At 40.9% G+C, this 21,431-nt stretch overlaps 1 protein-coding gene across 2 annotated transcripts in view; it reads left to right on the top strand.

Moving 5' to 3' along the window:
* Nucleotides 1-21,431, top strand: part of arhgef39 (Rho guanine nucleotide exchange factor (GEF) 39) — a 45,857-nt gene that overhangs the window by 11,507 nt on the left and 12,919 nt on the right. For both annotated transcript variants that reach the window (XM_034074873.2, XM_034074872.2), the window contains exons 5-7: nucleotides 1,274-1,392; nucleotides 10,602-10,672; nucleotides 14,859-14,987. In XM_034074873.2, the coding sequence (XP_033930764.1) occupies nucleotides 1,274-1,392; nucleotides 10,602-10,672; nucleotides 14,859-14,987 (319 nt within the window). The remainder of the gene's footprint in view (nucleotides 1-1,273; nucleotides 1,393-10,601; nucleotides 10,673-14,858; nucleotides 14,988-21,431) is intronic.

The raw sequence follows: 21,431 nt of genomic DNA, 5'->3' as shown, positions 1-21,431 counted from the left end.
GATTGGGCTAAAGAAATCTAATGTGATTGATGCTGTGTGTGTCTAATGCAGTGCTGTAACATTTGTTTTTATACTCGAAGTTGGAAACCTTCAACACTAAATCCAAACAGATTTACACCCTGACTTCCCTCTGTCACTATTACACCTCCTCAACCTGATAAGGGATTCCTCTCACATTGTCCACATCACTCTACCTACACGCCACCTGTCTGCGTACCACAGATGGCATCTAAAGTCAAGTGGCATACACTGATGTTTCCGAGTTATGAATTAGCTATCCTCAGATCTATTTAAATTCAGCAGCCATGTTTATTTTGATGATTTACGGGGATGACAAGATAAGGCTTTTGTCGTGTAAATGTTGACATACACTGGTGCTGACATGATGTATAAATGCATATTTAATAATGCCCACAGCCTCCCTTCCCCTTCACCTCCTCATTCCTCAGCTGGAAATCTAGAATATTGAGTGACAACGAGACGATTGTGGGGTCTTGTCAGGGAGAGAACGCATCCAGAAAGTGACATGAGATTCAGGGGTCTTCACTGGTTGTGACATGTGACATTACTCGTCAACAAGCTGCATGCAGATGCTGTGAGCCAAAAACATGCAGAAAGTACAGATGGGATGCTGTATTTCTGATTAAATGCTAGGCACAGACTCATAAAAAAGGTGTAGTTACATGAAGTACAGTTTTAAAAATGTTATTTTAAAGGTCCCCTATTATACAGTTTTTCATCAATATATTATAGGTCTATAGATATATACAAAACATGTCTGTGAAGTGTTTTGCTTGAAATACCAAACAGATCATGCATTGGTTTTAAAAACAACACAATGGTGATCTAGGAGGAGATTCAGGTGATAAGGTGGGGGGGGGTGTTAACTTGGTTGGTTATTGGCTAATGGTTACACAAGCCAAACAATTGTTATGACATCATAAAGTGGCCAGAATCTGATCAGCTCATTTCAGACAGGTTTTTATATAAATGGATCAGGACAAACAGTGAGCGAATATTTTTTCCTGAAACTTTCAGAATCTCTTTACACAGAGGGGACACGTGTTGATGAAAACACATGAAAAGATGGATTTTGCATAATAGGTGACCTTTATGCCTTGTTTAGATGTGATTTCTCTTGGATAGGAATGGTGGTTTTAGTGATATGTGCTAATCAGAAATCCCAAAATATGGAACAGCTCAAGAAATCCCTAGAAAATGTCACTACTTTGTACCTATCGGAGAATAACTTCACAACCTTTTTTTGTTTTAGATCCAGCTGAAGAAAAACAAGGCCTTCAGACGCTTTAAGAAACTGCAGGAAGCCCGAGAAGAGTTCAAAGACCAAACACTGGAGGAGCTACTTCAACTTCCGGTTCTGAGGATTGATCAGTAAGATTTTTGTTTTTTTCTTTGAATTAGACGACCCGAATGAAGTAGTCCAATGGAGGCGTTTCAGGCAGAGTGTGTGGGAGAGAAATGTGAACTTTGGGATTTTAGCCTTTGCAGACCATTTACATGCACTAAAACCTATACAACACATGGGAAAGGGAAAACCTCAAAATATCATAATAGGGCCTCTGTAAAGATTCATGATATCAACCACTTCAACATGACTGATGTCGCCACACACACACACACACACACACACACACACACACACACACACACACGTCAGTATAATAATAATAATAAAGCTTTATTTATATAGCACTTTTCAGACAACACATGCAGCTCAACGTGCTTTACAAAATGACACATCACAAGTTAAAAACAAACAAGAAATTCCCCTCAGATTATTTGTTGAGAACTTTACAGGTACATGCAGCGAAATATAAAAATGTGATCTGGTTAATAGACATAAGGAAGTAAAATGTATGATAATAAAAAAAAAAATTAATGGTTTCTCTCTGACAGATAAGACACAAGACATTGACAACTGAGTCGATGCAACAATATATAAAATATAATATAAAACCCCATAAAACAAAGTGTGGGCGAATTCTATCCTAGCCTCCTATGTTATGATACATGAATATAACATCATATTCATCAGTGTTGCCTTGGTGTAATGTCTTTTAAATCAACAACTTGATGATCTATATATATATAATATAGCTAAAGGAAATGTTTACTGCACGTTTTCAATTATGTCATTGTAATTGATGCTGAAGTGATGTAAAATATCTCTTTGTTTTACTTAAACACCATTCAAGTGTTTGCGGAGGAGTTCTCGTGTTGTTGTTCCACCGTGGAGGAGATGGGTCACAGATTCCATGCTTGACTTCCGTTACATGTTTTCCTATCACTAGTCACCCACAGCACCGCACAATCTATAGTCTTTGTGACAGACGCAATTATTATTATTTGATGTAGCAGCCATTTAAGTACTCCAACTGTTCACAACTGTCAAAAATCTCTTTTGTTAAGCATAAGTTTCCGTTGGCTGTAATTTCATGCGGTCTTGATTTTGCTTGTTAATTATTGGAACGGGGAGAAATGGGCTGAAACGTGCGTACCAATGCAGTGGATATCTGACAATGGATTGTCAAGCTGCTTGTTTGTATCTTAATTAGGCTCTTCTCGTGTTCACATCTCTACAGATGTACAGTTGAGCACTATACATGTTCCATCCATCCATCATGCAAGAGGGAAGTTTTCTCTGAGATCCGCCTTCACTTTAACAACTGGACACTTAGCTGTGTATTTACTGTGTTTACTTTCTCCCCGACAATCAATCACTGTCCATTCCTTTTCTCACTGCTCCCACGCTTCTGGGAGAATGAGGGACTATGGAATGCTTGTTTCCAGTCCTTATAAAATGTTATAGGGATGAACCAATTAGGGCTGCTAAATTAATCGTATTTTAATCGCAATTACGATTATGGCGATTACGAAAACAACGTAATCGAAATAAAACGATTATTTTTTATTTATATTTATTTTTTGTATTTTTTGTATTGGTTTTTCAGTTGAATTATACTTAAAGTTCAGGGCAATCAACTGTTAAAAACATACTGTTAAAAAAAACCTCAAATAAATTGATGTTTTCAAAGTAAATGGATAATCGTTTTTAATAATCGATATCAATTATTGACCCAAATAATCGAGATTATGATTTTTGCCATAATCGAGCAGCCCTAGAACCAATCAAACCGTTATCCCATGTTACAAAACAAATAGTGTCGCCAATATGGAGAACAAACCCAATACCAGTTCTCTGTTTTTCTGTAAACCCTTATCAGAAGGAATTGTACACTTCAGGTGTGTTGTCAAATCATTGGTCAACTAAAACATTATCAACTCCACTGTTCCTTTTTGGGTAATTTGATCAGACCACTGTTAGTTGTGAAGGGCTGCAACTGGAAACAGAGCAACATATTTAGCAATTATTGTGTCTCTGTAACAGTGATAGGATCAGAGATGCCAGAATTAGACTTCCTGGATAATGTGCTGATCCTGGAAGCACATGTGATAAAAATGTGTTTTTTCTGGAGCCTTGGTGCACATCAATTTTCGACACAGTGATGTGTATCCTGATGAATGAAACTGTCCATGCTGATGATATACAAATGATTTGCCATCAGCGTGATGGTCACTATGCCACATTTAAATCAGTCGAGTATTGTGAGACATTTCTGAGACATTTTGTCCATCACTGACAGAGTTTATGCAATGAAACACCGTTTTAGCCCCCTCTATACTACACACAAATGAAGAAGAAAAAGATGACCCTTTATTAATCCCGAAGGCAAAATTAATCTCCATTGGGGATAAGTAAGTCAAAGATTTTGAATTAAAATCGATTTTAAAATATATCCATCCATCCATCTTCTCCCGCTTATCCGTGGTCGGGTCGCGGGGGAAATATAGAACAGGACAATTTGAAAGATACAATAAAGGAACTATATTCTCAGCCATATTATATTTCAAAGGAAAATAACCAAATATTACCTATGTATCAGTATTTCCCTTAGCTGGTATAGGACTCATAATGTCCCTTTAACATGTCGTAGCAGCTTTAAAATCAGCTGTGGTCTAGAGAGAATAATCAGTAAGGTAACAAACGTACAGCAACACAATATTCGTATTAAAAGCAATAAGGAACTTTATACTTGCAAGTATGACATCTCCTCCAAAGAGCACGTACTGTTCTGAGTAAAACAGGCTCTCTTTATAAGAGGACATCAAAGCAGATTTACATTACAACATCATTCTGGGAGGCCAGCTGATACCGCCTCTGGCACTGTATGCAAAACCATCACACCCTACAAGACAGTGGGATATACAGATACCCCTCAGACACAGTATGCAAAACCTCACCCCCTAAACACGTCTGTTGACCACACATACATTTAAGGTTCACTCCCAGAGAGATGACCTAATCAGGGGAACTAAGGTTAGCAATGTTAAACACATTTGATTGCACAATTTCCTTAACAAACAAAAATCACCGTAGCACAATTTGAAGTGTACTTAAATGTGTACGATGTCGGCCCCATCGCGATAATATCGTAATATTGTTATCCTATGTATTTTGGCCATAATTATCAAATTTGGTGACAGCCCTACGTCTGCTATATACAAGTCTTAATGCATTTGAAAATATCTTTCAATATTGTCTCGACCTGTGTGGGAGGCCTGTTTGCTTGTGACCAATAGGGGAAATGACTACTCTCCAATGAGTATGCTGACCACTGTTGTATTTGACTCTGACACATAATCAGTCGGCCTCATTCTCTCCTGCTCTTCTCTCCCTCCGCCTTTCCCCCCTGCACTACCTATCATCATCATTGATTTGTCTGTCGTTCTCGGTGAAACTCAGGAGACTCGAGGGAAGTGTCTAATTGTCGGATGATTTTAAGTGGCAAGGCTAGATAATCATCTGCGTCTGGCGCCTCACCTTGCTCCGGCTCCGTGGACGGGAATAGCAGGAAATTGTTGTCACTTATCGCCATTCAAGGATGATGGATGGCGAGCAGGAGCCCAGAGTGTGGATACTTATGTTGCTGCTGGGGGAGGAATAAAATCATTGCCTTTTATTAAGTGGCATTCACTAGAGCCGGCTGGAGCAGTGATCGGCCTCCTCCCCGCTGAGATCACAATTATGACAGCAATGGGGTCTCGAGTTGATTGTTGCGGTGAATAGCAGCCCTTAACGCCTGTGTTGGCCGTGTTGTGTCGATAATAGAGATGCAGCTCTCATAAAGATGGCAGCACTTGGAGGCCTTGGGATGTATTTGCTCTACGCTGAGCACCATTTAATACAACAAGGGGACGGCCCAATGGTCGTCTCACTGTAGAGAATGTAAAGGTCTCGGGGTCATTGTCATACTTGCCGAGTGTTGTGTGGAGCTGCGCTGGCCATGCTTGATTTTGTCTTTCAATTGTCAAGATGGGATTTAAAATGGACTACTTTATGTGCTCGGGTAGTTCCATCCCCTCCAAACAGCTGAACACAATGAGGTTCTCCTACACAAGGTCAGAGCATTGATTAATTTCTTTTGAAAGAATTCTGAATATAGCATGGAGTTTTTTTTCTTGAGTATTTCCTCTCAATGGTTCATCTTCATCTTGGTTTCCTTTTCAATGATTTGTATTACTTTGTCTGTTAATTCGCCCAGTAGTTCATTGCCAAGTTTGAAGTGAGGCTTGCAAAGAAGCAGTGTCTCAATTATGGTGTGACACATTGTTCTGTTGTGAATCATCCATTGATTTAAATCACCCTGAATGTAGAAACTGTATTTCTTAGCTCACGATAAGGTTTAATATTGGGATTATCAGGGTTTTGTCTAAACCGGGTCACAGGAGCGCTGCGCCCTCATACCAACATGCCGATTATCTCGGCAAAATGTTAAAGTGATGCCAGAAAACAATATTTATGTTCGTCAAAAACTGTATAATTACTCCAAAACTGTGATTTCTGAATTAGATAGTTTCTTCCTTTTCCCTGTAGAAGAAGTAAAAAAAAACGTTACTCAGGATTTATTTGTTGTTTGAGGTGCAATATATGACTCAACCGCTTCAAGACCTGAAGAAACTATAATTTTCGACGGCGCTCTATGCATTTTCTTCACCGGGAAGTGGGCGGGGCCGTCATTTTGTCTGGATGTGACATTAACGTCCTCATACTATATTTTTCTAGAAAAACCCCTGGGTTTGAGATGCTCTAACACAGGGGTTCCCAACCTTTTTTCCCAAGGGCCCCCCCAAATGACTCCTGTTGGAAGTTGCGCCCCCAACAGCAGTAATTAAAGCTTAAAAGTCTCAAAAATGCGACAACTACTGTCACAAACTGGATGAATGTGACGTATTTTGTTAAAGGAGGATGACAGCGTAATTAAGGAGCACTATTGGAGTGACTTTGATGGTTATTGGACTCAGGATTCATTCATTTGGATTCCCGCTGTATGCAGAAATTAAAGGACGGCGCAAGTGGAAACAATTCACAAAGGGATTAAACTGTTTAAAACACATGCTCAAAGTAAGCCGTATTTTGCCGATGTGTTTATGTGGATTCAAAAGTCGTAAATAATCTACAAAATGGAGGAGACCGATCTGATCGGAGCAACTGAAACCGGCATGGACAAAGGCTATGTTTTAAAAATGCGATTATCCAGAAAAGCCTGGTTTGGACACTTTACGGACAGAAGAAACATTTCTATTAAAGAAACAATTATACATTTCTGTCTTTTTATGCCTTTAATAGCTACTAACTTGAATTTTTATTCAAATGAATGAATCAATTATTTTTTATATTTTATTGTAATGTAGAGACAAGGCCTTTAGTGACAATCATGTATTGCGTTACAATTATATGTATAAAAAAAAAAAAAAAAAAGTCTAAATATGATATATAGCCTCAAACCATCTGAGGCCTGGCACCCCCCCCCACCCCCCCCCTGCGATCTTTGGTGCCCCCCAGGTTGGGAACCACGGCTCTAACTCAATCAGTCTGGGACAGTATTTGTTTTTTGTCCGAATATTGAACTGCCTAGCACAAATTTAAATGAAAAATATAAACGTTGGCTTTTATAAAGTTATGATGACAAGCAGAGAACAGATCAACTTGACCTAATAGGCATCAGTCTCACTCACCAACTTTGTTCCATGCTACTTTTCCTAATCATAGAAATATAAACTAAACATAAAATCATGTCAAATTGTTCCAGTGTTTGAAAGTTGAAATGCAATTAATTCATTGAATAATTGTTTTGTCTGCCAACTCTGTTTTAAGTTAAAACATGTCAAGTATACCAGTTTGTGTTGGTACCTTTAATTACCTGTCATGTGAAAGCAGCATACTTACACTAAATACACTTAAAGTAGGTAAGTATATACGAAGTAGATACTGTGTTCAAAGATGCATCCTTTGTCTTATTCACATAGTCCATATAGCACTATTGAAAGACTGATTTCAAAAGGATGACTCTGAATCATAGGTTTGAGCCTTTTAAAAAAACGCTTTACGAGTGCTGTACATTTCCCAACAGAGAATATCACTCAGCCCACTTACTAGAAACCAGATTTGAGACAAGACTGTGTTTGTGAAAAGTAGTCCTGCGTTGGTTCAGTGTAAGAAAAGGGTGGGAGGCATATTGTGGAAGGAACATTTAGCTGAAAAGCGACTAATGATAAAGTGAAGAAAAACAAGTCTGATGCCTCGACTGACAGGATTCTTTACTGATGATAGTAATCATCAAAGTTCATGAGGCAGCCCTAATTATTTCCCGGCTTGTATTAATTTAAAACTGCCCGACTCTAATTTTCTCACCGATTTAGGTTGACTTATGCAGCAGCAATCGCTAATAAAAGCTCTTGTCCTTCTGAAGTTTGACTGAAAAGTGTTTCCTAATGTCTACTTCCTTTTCTCTTTGAGTAAATTCCCTTACAGTGAAAGATAAGACGCTCTCAACAATCACTTCATATTACATTTTAATTGCTCAATTTTGGACAGTGGAGTATCTCTAGTCTCCTGCATTCACCACGAATGTGCATTCCTTTCCTTTTAAGCTATTAAAGTTGAGTAATTACCCAGAAGCCCATGCCATGTTCAGTAACCCATACAGAAGCCTGCCAGCGCATCTTGTCTCTTAATTACACATTTGAATCCTTAATGCACGTATGGTAAGTACAAATAATTAGACAGATATTTCCTCCGTCTCTTTTCCTTTACTGACGTGTGTGCAAATGCCCAAATGACCTGACATGTGTGCCAGGAGAGAGTAAGAGAAAAGCCTTGCATATCATCTGCATATTATAAAGGAATTAGCAGCCGCAAACACCTCCCTCCACCAGCGCATGCTTCTCTAAAGCCGCATTCTTCATTAGAATATCTGAACTGTGATAAATATGGTTCAGATTAGGCTATTGTCTCATTATCTTCTCTTTGCTTTGCTGCTAATGAGCGGGACAGGCCAGCTAAATGAGAGAGTTCCATTTACATTATTTGAAATGTGCTGTGATAATGCTCATTAGAGTGTTCCCTTTTTGTTGCGCAGTTGCTTTAATTAGATTGTTGTCTCCACTCCTTAATAAGAACGAGGGCATCCATCGCTAATAATGCCTGTAATGTATTTGTTAGTACAAGAGGAGACAAGAAGGGAAAGGAGTGAAATGATTTCTCTCTTTAAGCGTCTCTTAATTGGAGGAGGCTTAATTGGATCTTGTTTGGCTTTCGTTTTCTTTCCAATGAGTAATCGACTACATGCCCTCCTCCTCCTCCTCCTCCTCCTCCTCCTCCTCCTCCTCCTCCTGCTAACCTGCCGTTCTCTACTTCCGCTCTATAAATGATTGGTAATGCTTCACAAGCACACCTGACCAGGTTAGTTTCAGTTCAAGTGTTTAGTCATACCCCAAGGCTATCTTGAGTGGATGATGTTTTCAAGGAGCTACTGGGTTAGTTGTTTTCGTGAAAAGGTGGGGAGAATAGCGACTTTGTCATCTCAGGTGTCGGATATGAATTTCCTCCTTGATCTTTGACTGGCCGCCCTTAACTCGCTGACCTTTGACCTCTTCCAAGTTGATATGCAGTAAATGATTTTGGTGTTCACAAGCAGCTTCGGTTGTCTGTTTCTGAATTGAGTCGTCTTGCTGTTTTAGTGATGTTAAACACCACTTCCTCCCAGGGCAGGTTCTGTTGCAAGGGTTGAACCACAGATATCTTGGTCTATGGACAGGCAGATTTAAAAAAACCGGCTTCTGTAGAGGTTTTTTTTTTTTAAGTCGGGTTGGGTTTCTGACCAACCACTTCTTGTATCTATTGGTCTGGAGCATTGATGTGTAAAGGATACACAGTGCAGTGTTTCCCCTAGGTGTACTGCTTTGGGGGGGTGCTGCCTGAGCAGAGGGGGGGGGGGGTGGCATTGGGATATATATTTGTTAAATCCTCTGGAGCAGAGAGAGGAGCTGTGGATTATTGTTATTGATTAATGCATCAGTGTTTCTTAGGGTCGAAAACACTAAACTCACAACTTAAAATGAAAGTGTTTAGTTTATTTAATAAAAGAGCACATGTTCAATGTGAAAAGTGACAGTAGATATAGATTAGTTGAAATTTGGTGCTATATATATATATATATATATATATATATATATTTTTAAAAAAAAGGGGGGGGGGGCTCGGTTGGAGGGGCGCAGCGCCTGGTGGCAGCGCTTGGTGGCACATAAAGCCAAAATGGCCTGAGATGCTCCCTGGTTCTTCTGTCACTCTTGCACATCATTGGGCCGAAAGCATGCTCATTTGCTTTTTCCTAAAACCATGCCTCATAGCTGCTGCATCACAGCAGTGTCACGTCCGATTAGGCTCAATCAAATGAAGGGACAACTCTGGATTCATCTCATTGAAACTTGTATGACCTAATGAAATTGAAATAATGGTGTTGAGTAAGTATTTGTCCTGGGAAGTTGATTATCCTAAAGCTAAGAAATCGGCTGAGTTACAGACTAAGTTACTAAGCAGTGAAATCATAAGCATTCAGTCGAGCAAGAACATGTCCTAGTGCAGCTTACAAAATGGTCATTGTCTTGTTATATTCTCTACACACAGTCCATATCACACTCTCCAACACGTCTCATGCCACCACATGGGCCAGTAGCAGTGGTGTACAGTCTTTCAGTATCACTAATAGCCTCTCTCAGTGGCACCACGATGTCTCTCAAACAAGCCCAGACTGCACAGAGAGAGGTGCTGCACAGGCAGACAGACACCGTGGAAATCAATGGCGATTGTCAATGCACTTCAAGGTCACATCACCCTGGTTAAAAGGATAAAGATTTCTACGGAAGCTTAAACTGTTACTTCAGATGCAAGAAATCTGTTGTGTTACTTTAGTTTTCTTCGAAGCAATGTGTCTGAAGAGGGCTCAAGTAAATCCACTGCAGATGTGTTACAGCTGTTTCTGTCAGATGTTGTCAGCATCAACACTTCTGCAAAGCAAAACCTGCTCTCTCCATCTGTATCACTCAGGAGTTTAAATCAGCCACATGTATTCTCCTGCATCCGTATACACGAGCACGTCACGGTCTCACCCCCTTTTTCCAGTGATATGTGTAGATGTTGAGCGCACGGTGACCTTGTTTGTTTTCTACTTTTCTAACAGGTATAAACACTTCCTACAGGACCTGACTGCCAACACAAGTCCAGACAACCCAGAGTTTCAGCAGCTTTCAAGTAGGTTTCTTTTTCTTCTGATCATGCTGCTGCCTTTGTGATACATTTTCTGTATTTCAAGGATAAATGATCTGCAGATGCGTGCTTCAAAGCTGCATTCACACGACAAACGGCTTCGTGCTGACATTGCCGTTGTGTTTCTATGGAGGGAGCTACTATTGACGTTCAAATTATTTCAACTTTGACCTGTTTTACCGCTGACATTTTGACAAGCAACCAATCAGATGACAGCTGTATGAAGTGCCGCAAGCTAGAAGCAAACGTAGCTATAGAAACAAAACATTTCTTTTTTGTATTTACTTGCACTATTTTTTCAGGTTTTATTGTGTTGCACTGTTGGTGGAGCCTGTGTCCTAAGATTTTCATCGTCATAACTACAGTGTAGCTATGTACGTATGACCATTAAAAGCCTTGAACCTTACCTGAAAACTTAAAGGGGCCATATTATGCTATTTGGGATTTCCCCTTTCCTGTAGTGTGTAATATAGGTTTGTGTGCATGTAAATGGTCTGCAAAGGCTAAAATCCCAAAGTTTCTCTACAACACACTCCCACCCTTCCTGACCGCCTCCATCGGAGTCCTTTTTCTACCTCCGTAACATCGTGACATTCAAATTCAAAAGCTTTTATTGTCATTGTACAGAATACAACGAGATTTATAGTCTCTGCTCCAGCGAGTGCTTTAAAAACAGACATATTAAAACACAGATTAAAAGGGCTGACAGTTTCGACCAGCAAGTAGTGCACACAGCTTCAGATGGTCATGTAGATGACCAGGATTAATAAATGAATAACATAGAATTATGATAATAAAATATATATGATAAATATTACAGTGTATACATGACATCACTGCGTAACACACGTTTCTTTTGGCTAGCACTCCAACACACTGGACACAATAGGCTGAGGGGCGGGACATCTCTAGGCTGTTGACAAACTGCAACACAGATGCCAATCACAGCTGACTAGGCTCTGGTTTCAGACAGAGGGCGAAAAGAGGGTCTGCAGCACAGGCAGTATGAGAACAATGAAGAGCTTGTTGAACATTACAGCATGGAGACATGTCACCGTAGAGGCACAATCACGGGATGCAGTGAATGCACCTCAAGAGGGGAGCAAAGAGACGCCTTGCTCACATGTGCACACAAGTGAAGATGCGGTTGTTGATGTTGTTGTCACCTCTTCCTCTTGCAATCTGTCAGGATTGTTGGGGTTTGTTACCTAACAACAAGTGATGAGTGTGGGAAGATGTGTTTTGCATCACTAGCCACAAAGCCTTTTGGCTCACTCACGGTGCAGTCTCTTCCTTCCTGTGACAAACAATTTGGAGTTAAGTAAAGCTGCACAATTATAGAATGTAAGGCCATTCCTCCAACAGCTGGAAAACAAACCCAACCTGCGGCGACTTTCATCTCAGCAGTCAGACTCCGTCGCCGGGAGAGACAACCCTCATTATCTTCATTTGAGGAACAAAGAAAAAGTGCTTTCATTCCTCACTTGTTGTTATTGTCACAGCAGCTCTTGGCTAGCAGAGGAATGAAAGCGAGGCAGAGCTCAATATGCGTGTACGTTATAGTTTTGATGTGGATTTTGACATAATTAATTGGGTGCGGATCAGAGGATATTAAGCGGGAGCTATATTAATAAATAAAATCTTCAGCATCAACACGGAGCCCGATAATGACTCATTTCAATCGTCAAATAAACAGCGAATCGGACTCAAGTGTGAATGTACACAAGGAATTATTTATGTGTATCAATTAAAATCTCATTGCTGGTGTGCTGCCTTTGCTTACAAATTAAAACAGCCCCTGACTCTAAGATGAAGGTACATATCTAAATGTGCTCCAACATCGCCTCTTCCTCTTCTCATTAGAGATCCTTTTTTTAAACTCTGCTGAAAACTCGTGTGTGTGTGTGTATAAACGTCCTATACTCAGCCCGGTTGTATTGTAAAGGGAATTATTTAAAAAAAGAAATTCCAGACAAATCACATTGTATATGATTAAGCAAACTAGCAGATAGAATCACAAGAGGCTTTGTTGTTGTTGTTGTTGTTGTTGTTGTTGTTTTCTATTGTTGTACTGCTCTGTGTCAGTTTGTTCTTCCTCTTTGTTTCCTTTTTTTTCTCTCCCCCAAGCCCACGGTGCATTCAGGCTGGATTTAATTGTTGTAATTGCATTGCTTCAGGAGTTTTTCATCAGCCTCGCTTTAATACTCTCCCCCACGACCTGATGCAACTCGTAAACTCTCTTTAACAATAAAAGTTAACGTCCTCCTGCAGTGGTCAAACAGTGTCTAAATAGTGAATAAAGCGCCCTAAGAAGGAGACTTCAGAATGTCTAATGCGCCAGATGTATTATTAATGCCTCGGCCAGATCTCAGCCCAAGAATGCTGTAATTAGGAGTTATTGTTTTTCTAAAGCAGGCAATGGAAAGTATTCCAAACACGTACAACAAAGGGGAAAAAGTCTACACGGATGCCTTGTTTGGTTTACATTGTAATTGTTGTGAAGTTAAGCGAGCCAATTAGGCCGTGATTATTTTAGTGTAGACAAGTCACCCTGAGGATCGAGTTCATCCGCTGAGTTTCATTGCTCGGAAACAAAAGGAGGAAAAGTTGGGCCTGAAATTAGAATCCATCTGTTTTGTTGTTATTTTGGACGCGTTAATGATGTAGTTCTAAATGTTTACAGCCATTATTATGGCTGGCACACAGCAATTAGATGCGTCTGTCTATTCTGCTGATTTGCTTATTTGTTCTGGTTAGATTTGAAAGCTTTGTGCAAAAAAACTTTGAGACTGTAGACTCTTATTCCATTAACAGTTGTATTAACATTAAGAAAAAAGTCAATATTGAAAACCAGGAGGAAGCTAAGTACATTAAACCAAGGTGCATTGGCTTTTGTTCAATGTTAAACAAAATGTGGTTTGGGGAAACATGCTCTGAGCAATGTTGTACAGGAGTGGGAATGGTTTGGTGTTGTGGTAAACACTTTGTAGGAAATAGGTTTATTTAACCAAATGTGCTGTGCTAATGTGGGGCTGCTTGTTGTTTGCCAACAATTACATTTTGACAGCTCAGCTGATTTGCGAAGCAGCAATGGATTATGGGCTACAAGGGCCCAGCATCCCTCCTAATGAATATGACCAGGGTTAGGCGTCCCCAAGCACACATTCAAACACAGTGCATAACCCCGCCGGAGCCCCTCGGCACCATGAGGCCCAATCAGCACTGTTTGATTGTTTTAATATGCACAGCTACATTCTCTTTAATTTCTTGCAGATGAAATCAAACTCAAACAGGCTGCCATGCTGAAAGAGTCCCTACAACAAAGATTTCAACTGGTTGACAGATGTGTGTGTCTGTAGCATTTAGTGGGAGGCTTTATACTTTGGTGTATTGACATGTATTTCTTAGTAAATTAAAGAGGACATATTATGCTCATTTTAAGGTTCATATTTGTATGTTCTGCCTCTGTGACTTCTCAACATGCTCTAATGTTCAACAAGCTCTTTATTTGTCTCATACTGCCTGTGCTGCAGCACCTCTTCTCACCCTCTGTCTGAAACCAGAGCCCAGTCTGCTCTGATTGGTTAGCTGGCCGGCTCTGTTGGGATTGGTCAACTGCTAAGAGTCCCGCCCCTTAGCCTATCACGTACAATGTGTAGGGCAAGTGTTAAAAAGTGATGTCACTATGTTACAGAAGTAAACAAAGAAGTCCAATTGAGGCAGGGGGGAGAGTGTCAGAGAGAAACCCCCTCTGGTGTGAAGTTTGGGATTTTGGCCTTTGCAGACCATTTACATGCACTAAAAACCTTTGTAACACATTTCAGAGAAGGTAAAACACAAAAAGCTGAATAATGCCCCTTTAAGTAAATGTAGGACTCAAATTACAATATATTTTGTAAGATAAAAGCCAGTATCCAAACAATGGCTGGCCAGCGTGAATAAACTGTGGCAGTTTTTTTCTTGGGGGAGACATGCATCTTTCTTCAAACCCGTTTTTTTTCTTGCCGTATGAAAAACTATTGTGATACACTTAGTTTTCCAGAAAATGTATTTCAATAGTTTAAAGTAAGCAGACAGGAATATCTGTATTTGGAGAGAGATATGATATTCTTACTCTCAGATGAATGTCCAACCACTTGTATGGTAATAGAAGTGTGTGTGCTTCCTCTAGGTGCTGTGACTGCGATATGCGACGTGTCCCAGCGCATCCAGGACAACACCCGGCGCCATGAGAACCACCTGCAGCTCTGCCGGGTGCAGAAGCTGCTGAAGGGGCGAAAGACCAAGGTGTTGGCTGCAGGTTAGAGCCTCTGATCACATATTCCTTTCATCCCCCAACACCTCCATCTCCCGTCCTTCTGCATCTATTGCTCCATGTCCTTTGGGACTCAGGGGTGGATGGGGAAGGGAGAAATCAACTAAAGGGAAATTAGCTAAGTATTGAGACATTGTGTTTAATCAATTGATGTAATCCGACTTCCTGCAGGAAACTAAAGTATGTAGCGCGTATGTATTAAAAGCGCATTACTGCTAACTGTAAGCGAGTAAATATGCTTTCCTCCTTCATCCTGCCTACTTCCCTGCTCATTTATATCCCCCCTCATTGTGGTTCCCTCTCTACTTGTGGAGCGGTAGCCCTTCTTCTTCCTGCCACTCCCCCTCCCGTTGTTTGTCTGGCCTCCGCGTTGCTCCGTTCGCCCTGCCAATCTCCCCTAGGACCAATTAGAGCCCAGCCTCATCTTGCCGACCAGCACATAAAAAGGAAGCCGTGTGTGTGTGTGTGTGTGTGTGTGTGTGTGTGTGTGTGTGTGTGTGTGTGTGTGTGTGTGTGTGTGTGTGTGGTGTGTGTGTGTGTGTGTGTGTGTGTGTGTGTGTGTGTGTGTGTGTGTGTGTGTGTGTGTGTGTGTGTGTGTGTGTGTGTGTGTGTGTGTGTGTGTGTGTGTGTGTGTGTGTGTGTGTGTGTGTGTGTGTGTGTGTGTGTGTGTGTGTGTGTGTGTGTGTGTGTGTGTGTGTGTGTGTGTGTGTGTGTGTGTGTGTGTGTGTGTGTGTGTGTGTGTGTGTGTGTGTGTGTGTGTGTTTTTTCTTTCTTACTTGGATATGCAAGGTTTTAGTTTTTTCAAAGGGTGTACTTCCGGCTGGGAGCGAGCGCTGAATAGCAGCTCATCTCTCTAATGCCGATATGGGAAGTTTCAAAAGCTAAATCTAAGTTCTCAGGCCCGTCGCAACTCCGCCGTCTTCCTTTCCAGCTAATAAAGCTCCGGTCCCACCAGGCAGACTTCAGAGCAGCACCACCCCGCCCCACACCGACCCACTCTCCTTCCTCCCCCACCAACACCACCTCTAATGTGGGTAAAAGAAAAAGTGCTCTGCCTTTTACAGATGAGAAGCGCCGGAGCCCCTCAAACATATTAAGTAGCTCTGTAGGAGATGAGGGGGGGGGGCGATTGTGAGACACAAAGCCTGAATCAATGGGACATCGATACAGCAGACAGTCAGCCTGTTTCCCTGGGAGGCCGCAGATTTGTGTCTGCCTGCCTGTTCCTTCAATTTAAAACAAAGACGTCTCACATTTTCTATCTTGTTATACATGGATTTTTCCCCCGATTTGTCTCTTTACGTTCCTGACTGTTCGACCTAAAGTTATGATATTTTATGTCTTGATTTCTATGATCATCATTGTTATATTATATATTATATCTAAATCACAATTTCAACTAGTGTTGTATCCAAATAAAGTAAGCGCAATATTTCTTAAAGGCAACACGGTGAGATGTGTGTCAGAGCTGCGATGAAGTCCCGACCTACAATCTGTATTCTACAGACTTATTAATAAATCCTTTTTTGATACAGATCATTTAAAAACATTTAAATTATGAATAAGATTTCAAAAATGATCATTCCTTGTAATAAAGGAAATCATATCTGAATTGCAATATACTTCAAAAACTGCACAAATTCAATTTAAATGTTAAACTTTTGAACATTGGTGAGTCAGTTTCAGCTTTTATCAATTCATACAAAAAAGATGGAACTAATAAACAGTTTGCTCATTCATCAAGCGAAAAAAACAAACACGCTTTGGCAAGAACATTTTTATAATACTGCTTCCTGTTCAACTGACTGCAAATGCAATATAATGTCAGGCTGATATTTCTTAAGTAGTTTCTTAATGTGGGTACAAGTTTAATAAATAGGAACGTGTGAATTGGCAAGGCAACATATACATTTAGCTAAATTCAGTTTGGCTTGTATATGGCCTTTGTCTCAATGCTAAGTTAGGTCATTTTAACACCCTTATAATAGATGGTTTGATAGAAAATGAAAATAATAATTTGTTGCTGCTTTTGTCTGATTCTCTACTCATGAGTTCCACTGTTCGTTTGAATCATCAATACCCTAAAAAGTCTCATTTCCACTGCACCTCGTCCCTGCCTCCAGTATAGTGCAGTCACCAACAAAGTGAAAGAAGCCTGTTGACTCTCCAAACTCAGCGATGCCCAACCTGACCCTCATTCTGCCGCAGCGCTTGCCTCTGTTCATCCTCTGGCCTCGGACACATCGGGGGGAGTAGCACCCTTTGTAGATCTTTTTTTGTATTTCCTGCCCCCGCACCTGGGCCAGCCCCAACGTCTTTGTAGTAGAGCAGAGGTGCTCTTTGACAAGGGAAGCTGAAAGGCCTGGACATACAGAGGAGTGTTGGCACTTCCTGCTCTTTGAACCTGCTGCAGCCTCAAAGCTCTGCGGATGGTCAGATGTGAGCAGGGGGTCTGAAGAGAACCTGGTCCACCAAAGAGCATTTCCAACATGACTGTCAACTTCGTCTCTTAGGGGGTCTGATAGGGAATATCTGATACGACTTTAAAGGTTAGGGAACAGATTGTGCTGAATTTGGTTTGTATTCATCTGTTAAAAACAAGCCGTTGTTCTTCTGTTGTTTCTACACTTGGTTATTGTTTCTCCTATAGTACAAAACTCACCCCCTAAACCGAAAACACATGACTGGCTATCGAGGTGAAAACTTTAAGAACTTGTTTCCTAGTCGGATATAGTTTTAAAAGTAATAGTAGCAGAGGGAGAACCAAGCATTTTTATTAAATCGCTATACTTGATGTGTACTGACAATCCGTCTCAGAACACTGGACACTGGCAGCAATATGTTGCTTGAGCAAACATGTAACATATTACTGCCCATGCATGAATTAAATGTGGTGTTCTGCTATCACAGAATGATGCTATGTATGTTACTCTACCTGCTCTGTAAAACACTTTAAAACACAAACACATAAATTGTACTCTCTATCTAACTTAGAAACAGTGAACACATCTAACCCGTCCTGCACTTTTGCTTTTTGAACCACACAAACATTAACTGGGGAAAAGTACAATGTTAATTAGCTTCTCAGGTTCATACTTGTATGTGTGCCTCTACTGTGACATATTTACATGCTTCAATGTTCAAAAAGTGCTTTATTTTTTTGGGGGGGGGGGGTTGTGTAGAATATAAGCACCCCCTGAGGTGAACTCGGAGATTTTAGCTTTTGCAGACCATTCACAAAAAAATATATTTACTACAAGAAAGGGGGAAAACCCTGAAAAGCACAATAGGGCCCATTTTTATGCAGCAACATGGCCAGAACACATATTTGCTACATGAGCATCTCCAGTAACATGTCAGTTAGGGTGCAAAGGATCTGTTTCATGAGGACACTTCTTACTACAGTTGTCTTTTATCCAGTGGTGGTTCTTTTAAGACACATTTAAATCCCTACTTCCCTACATGTTTCTTGAAAGACTTGTATAAATCTCAAGCAGGATTTTAGTTATACAATTAATATAACGATCACAACCACTTCTCCAATCTCCGCTCAACACCTGAGAGTCATGGCGTGTTTCTCGACTGTTCCGTTTGAGACCCATGGCATTTTAAAAGCAATTTGACCCCCGTCTGGCCCCGGCACTTAATCTCAGTGGGCTCGTCTGTAGCTGAAAATGTCCTCTCTGAGCCCCAGAGGCACAGCTCCGACCACTCAGGCTAGCTGCAATCACAGGCTACTGGCTGGGGCAATTACAAAAACACCTTGGACCCAGGCTGAATTTCCATCTTATCTATCCAAATGTCAGCCTCTTACTTATTAGCTATCATTATTCTGCTGCCAATCATGGAGAGAGATGAGAGCATTCCTCGCAAACCACACCCCAACATGTCTACCTACTTCTTAGTACTCCCTAGAGCAGTGGTTCCCAACCTGGGGGGCGCCAAAGATCGCAGGGGGGGCGCCAGGCCTCAGATGATTTGAGGCCAAATATCATATTTAGACTTTTTTTTTACATATAATTGTTAGGCAATACATGATTATCACTAAAAGCCTTGTCTCTACATTACAATAAAATATAAAAAATAATTGACTAATTAATTTTAATAAAAATTCAAGTTAGTATTAAAGGCATAAAAAGACAGAAATGTATAATTCTTTCTTTAATAGAAATGTTTCTTCTGCCCATAAAGTGTCCAAACCAGGCTTGTCTGGATAAGCGCATTTTTAAAACATAGTCATTGTCCATGCCGGTTTCAGTTGGATTATTTGTCACAGTTGCTCCAATCAGATCGGTCTCCTCCATTCTGTAGATTATTTACGACTGTTGAATCCACATAAACACATCGGCAAAATCCGGCTTACTTTGAGCATGTGTTTTAAACAGTTTAATCCCTTTGTGAATTGTTTCCACTTGCGCCGTCCTTTAATATCTTCAAACAGCGGGAATCCAAATTAATTAATCCTGAGTCCAAAAACCATCAAAGTCACTCCAATAGTGCTCCTTAATTATGCTTTCATCCTCCTTTAACAAAATACGTCACATTCATCCAGTTTGTGACAGTAGTTGTAGCATTTTTGAGACTTTTAAACTTTAATTACCGCTGTTGCGCGCCCCCCCCCCCCCCCCTTGTGTGTGTGTGAATCCAACAGGATTCATTTGGGGGGGCTCAAGGGAAAAAAGGTTGGGAACCACTGCCCTAGATATATTTATTTCTCATTTATCTTTTAAATACAGCATGGCTTAGTTAGTCTAATTATTTGTATTCTTAGTTGTTGTAGTTGTTACATTGACATTGGGATGTTGGTTTTAAGGTCACCTATTATGCAAAATCCACTTTGTCATGTCTTTTGTCATAGACCGACAATGTTTTGGTGCACCGGGTTTCGGAGCTTAGAGGCGGCTCCGCTGCGGTGTGAACAGGAAAAACCTGTGCTTTTCAGGCTCTAGCTCCGAACTGGCTCTGGAACCGCGTTGGTGTGAACGGGGCATCAGAGGGGCGTGCGGAGTGGCTCCTTATTTTCATCTAAAGTAACAGACACAGAATCAGCACTTTTGAAACAGGGCTGAAACAGAGGGGATTATGGGAAGCTACAATGCATGATCTGTTTAGTATTTGGAGCCAAACACTTCAGAGACATGTTTTGTATATATCTGAGACCTATAATATATTGATGAAAAACTGTATAATAGGGGACCTTTAAGAAGCATTGGTTGGCTATTTGTAGGGTTCTATAGCATTTTACATTCTGAACCCAACTCCAACCCAAAGCATTATTGGTCCTTCATTTTCTTTGACCGATTCAGATATAACAGAAAATAATTTGTATTTAGGAGGGTCACATATTTTATGGTATTGAATTGTAATAGCTTTAACAAACTACTCAAGACACACCATATAAGAGAATTGGAACTGAAACATCTATATACTTAATACAATGTCGTTTTGTGGTAGAAACCATATTGTGTGTGTGGATATACAGCTGTAGTCTGCAGTGTGTGAGAGGTGGCGAACAGGGATTAACTTGTGACAACAGGCTTCAATGAATGGGTCAAATGTCGCTTTTCAGCTTGTTCACTGGAGCTTGTCTTACAAGGGTTTCCTATATGACAGTGGCAAAGAATGACTATTGTAACATAATGCCCTTTGCACTCTACAAAAGGAAGCGGGTTTCAGCCTTGAGAATAGGATTGTGCTGCACCATTGATACCTCTAATACCGTTTGTGTAAAGGAAGTACTACACTGAACAAAAATATAAATGCATCTCCTTTGCCGAGATAATCCATCCCACCTCACAGGTGTGGCATATCAAGATGCTGATTAGACAGCATGATTATTGCACAGGTGTGCCTTAGGCTGGCCACAATAAAAGGCCACTCTAAAATGTTCAGTTTTATCACACAGCACAATGCCACAGATGTCGCAAGTTTTGAGGGCGCGTGCAATTGGCATGCTGACAGCAGGAATATCCACCAGAGCTGTTGCCCGTGAATTGAATGTTAATTTCTCTACCATAAGCCGTCTCCAAAGGCGTTTCAGAGAATTTGGCAGTACATCCAACCGGCCTCACAACCGCAGACCACGTGTAACCACACCAGCCCAGGACCTCCACATCCAGCATGTTCACCTCCAAGATCGCCTGAGACCAGCCACTCGGACAGCTGCTGCAACAATCGGTTTGCATAACTGTCAGAAACCGTCTCAGGGAAGCTCATCTGCATGCTCGTCGTCCTCATCGGGGTCTCGACCTGACTCCGGTTCGTCGTCGTAACCGACTTGAGTGGGCAAATGCTCACCTTCGATGGCGTCTGGGACGTTGGAGAGGTGTTCTCTTCACGGATGAATCCCGGGTTTCACTGTTCAGGGCAGATGGCAGACAGCGTGTGTGGCGTCGTGTGGGTGAGCGGTTTTCTGATGTCAATGTTGTG

This window comes from Pseudochaenichthys georgianus, chromosome 23, assembly GCF_902827115.2.
Source record: "Pseudochaenichthys georgianus chromosome 23, fPseGeo1.2, whole genome shotgun sequence".
NCBI classification, from domain to species: Eukaryota; Metazoa; Chordata; class Actinopteri; order Perciformes; family Channichthyidae; genus Pseudochaenichthys; species Pseudochaenichthys georgianus.
This window is presented reverse-complemented; position numbering and strand designations above follow the sequence as displayed.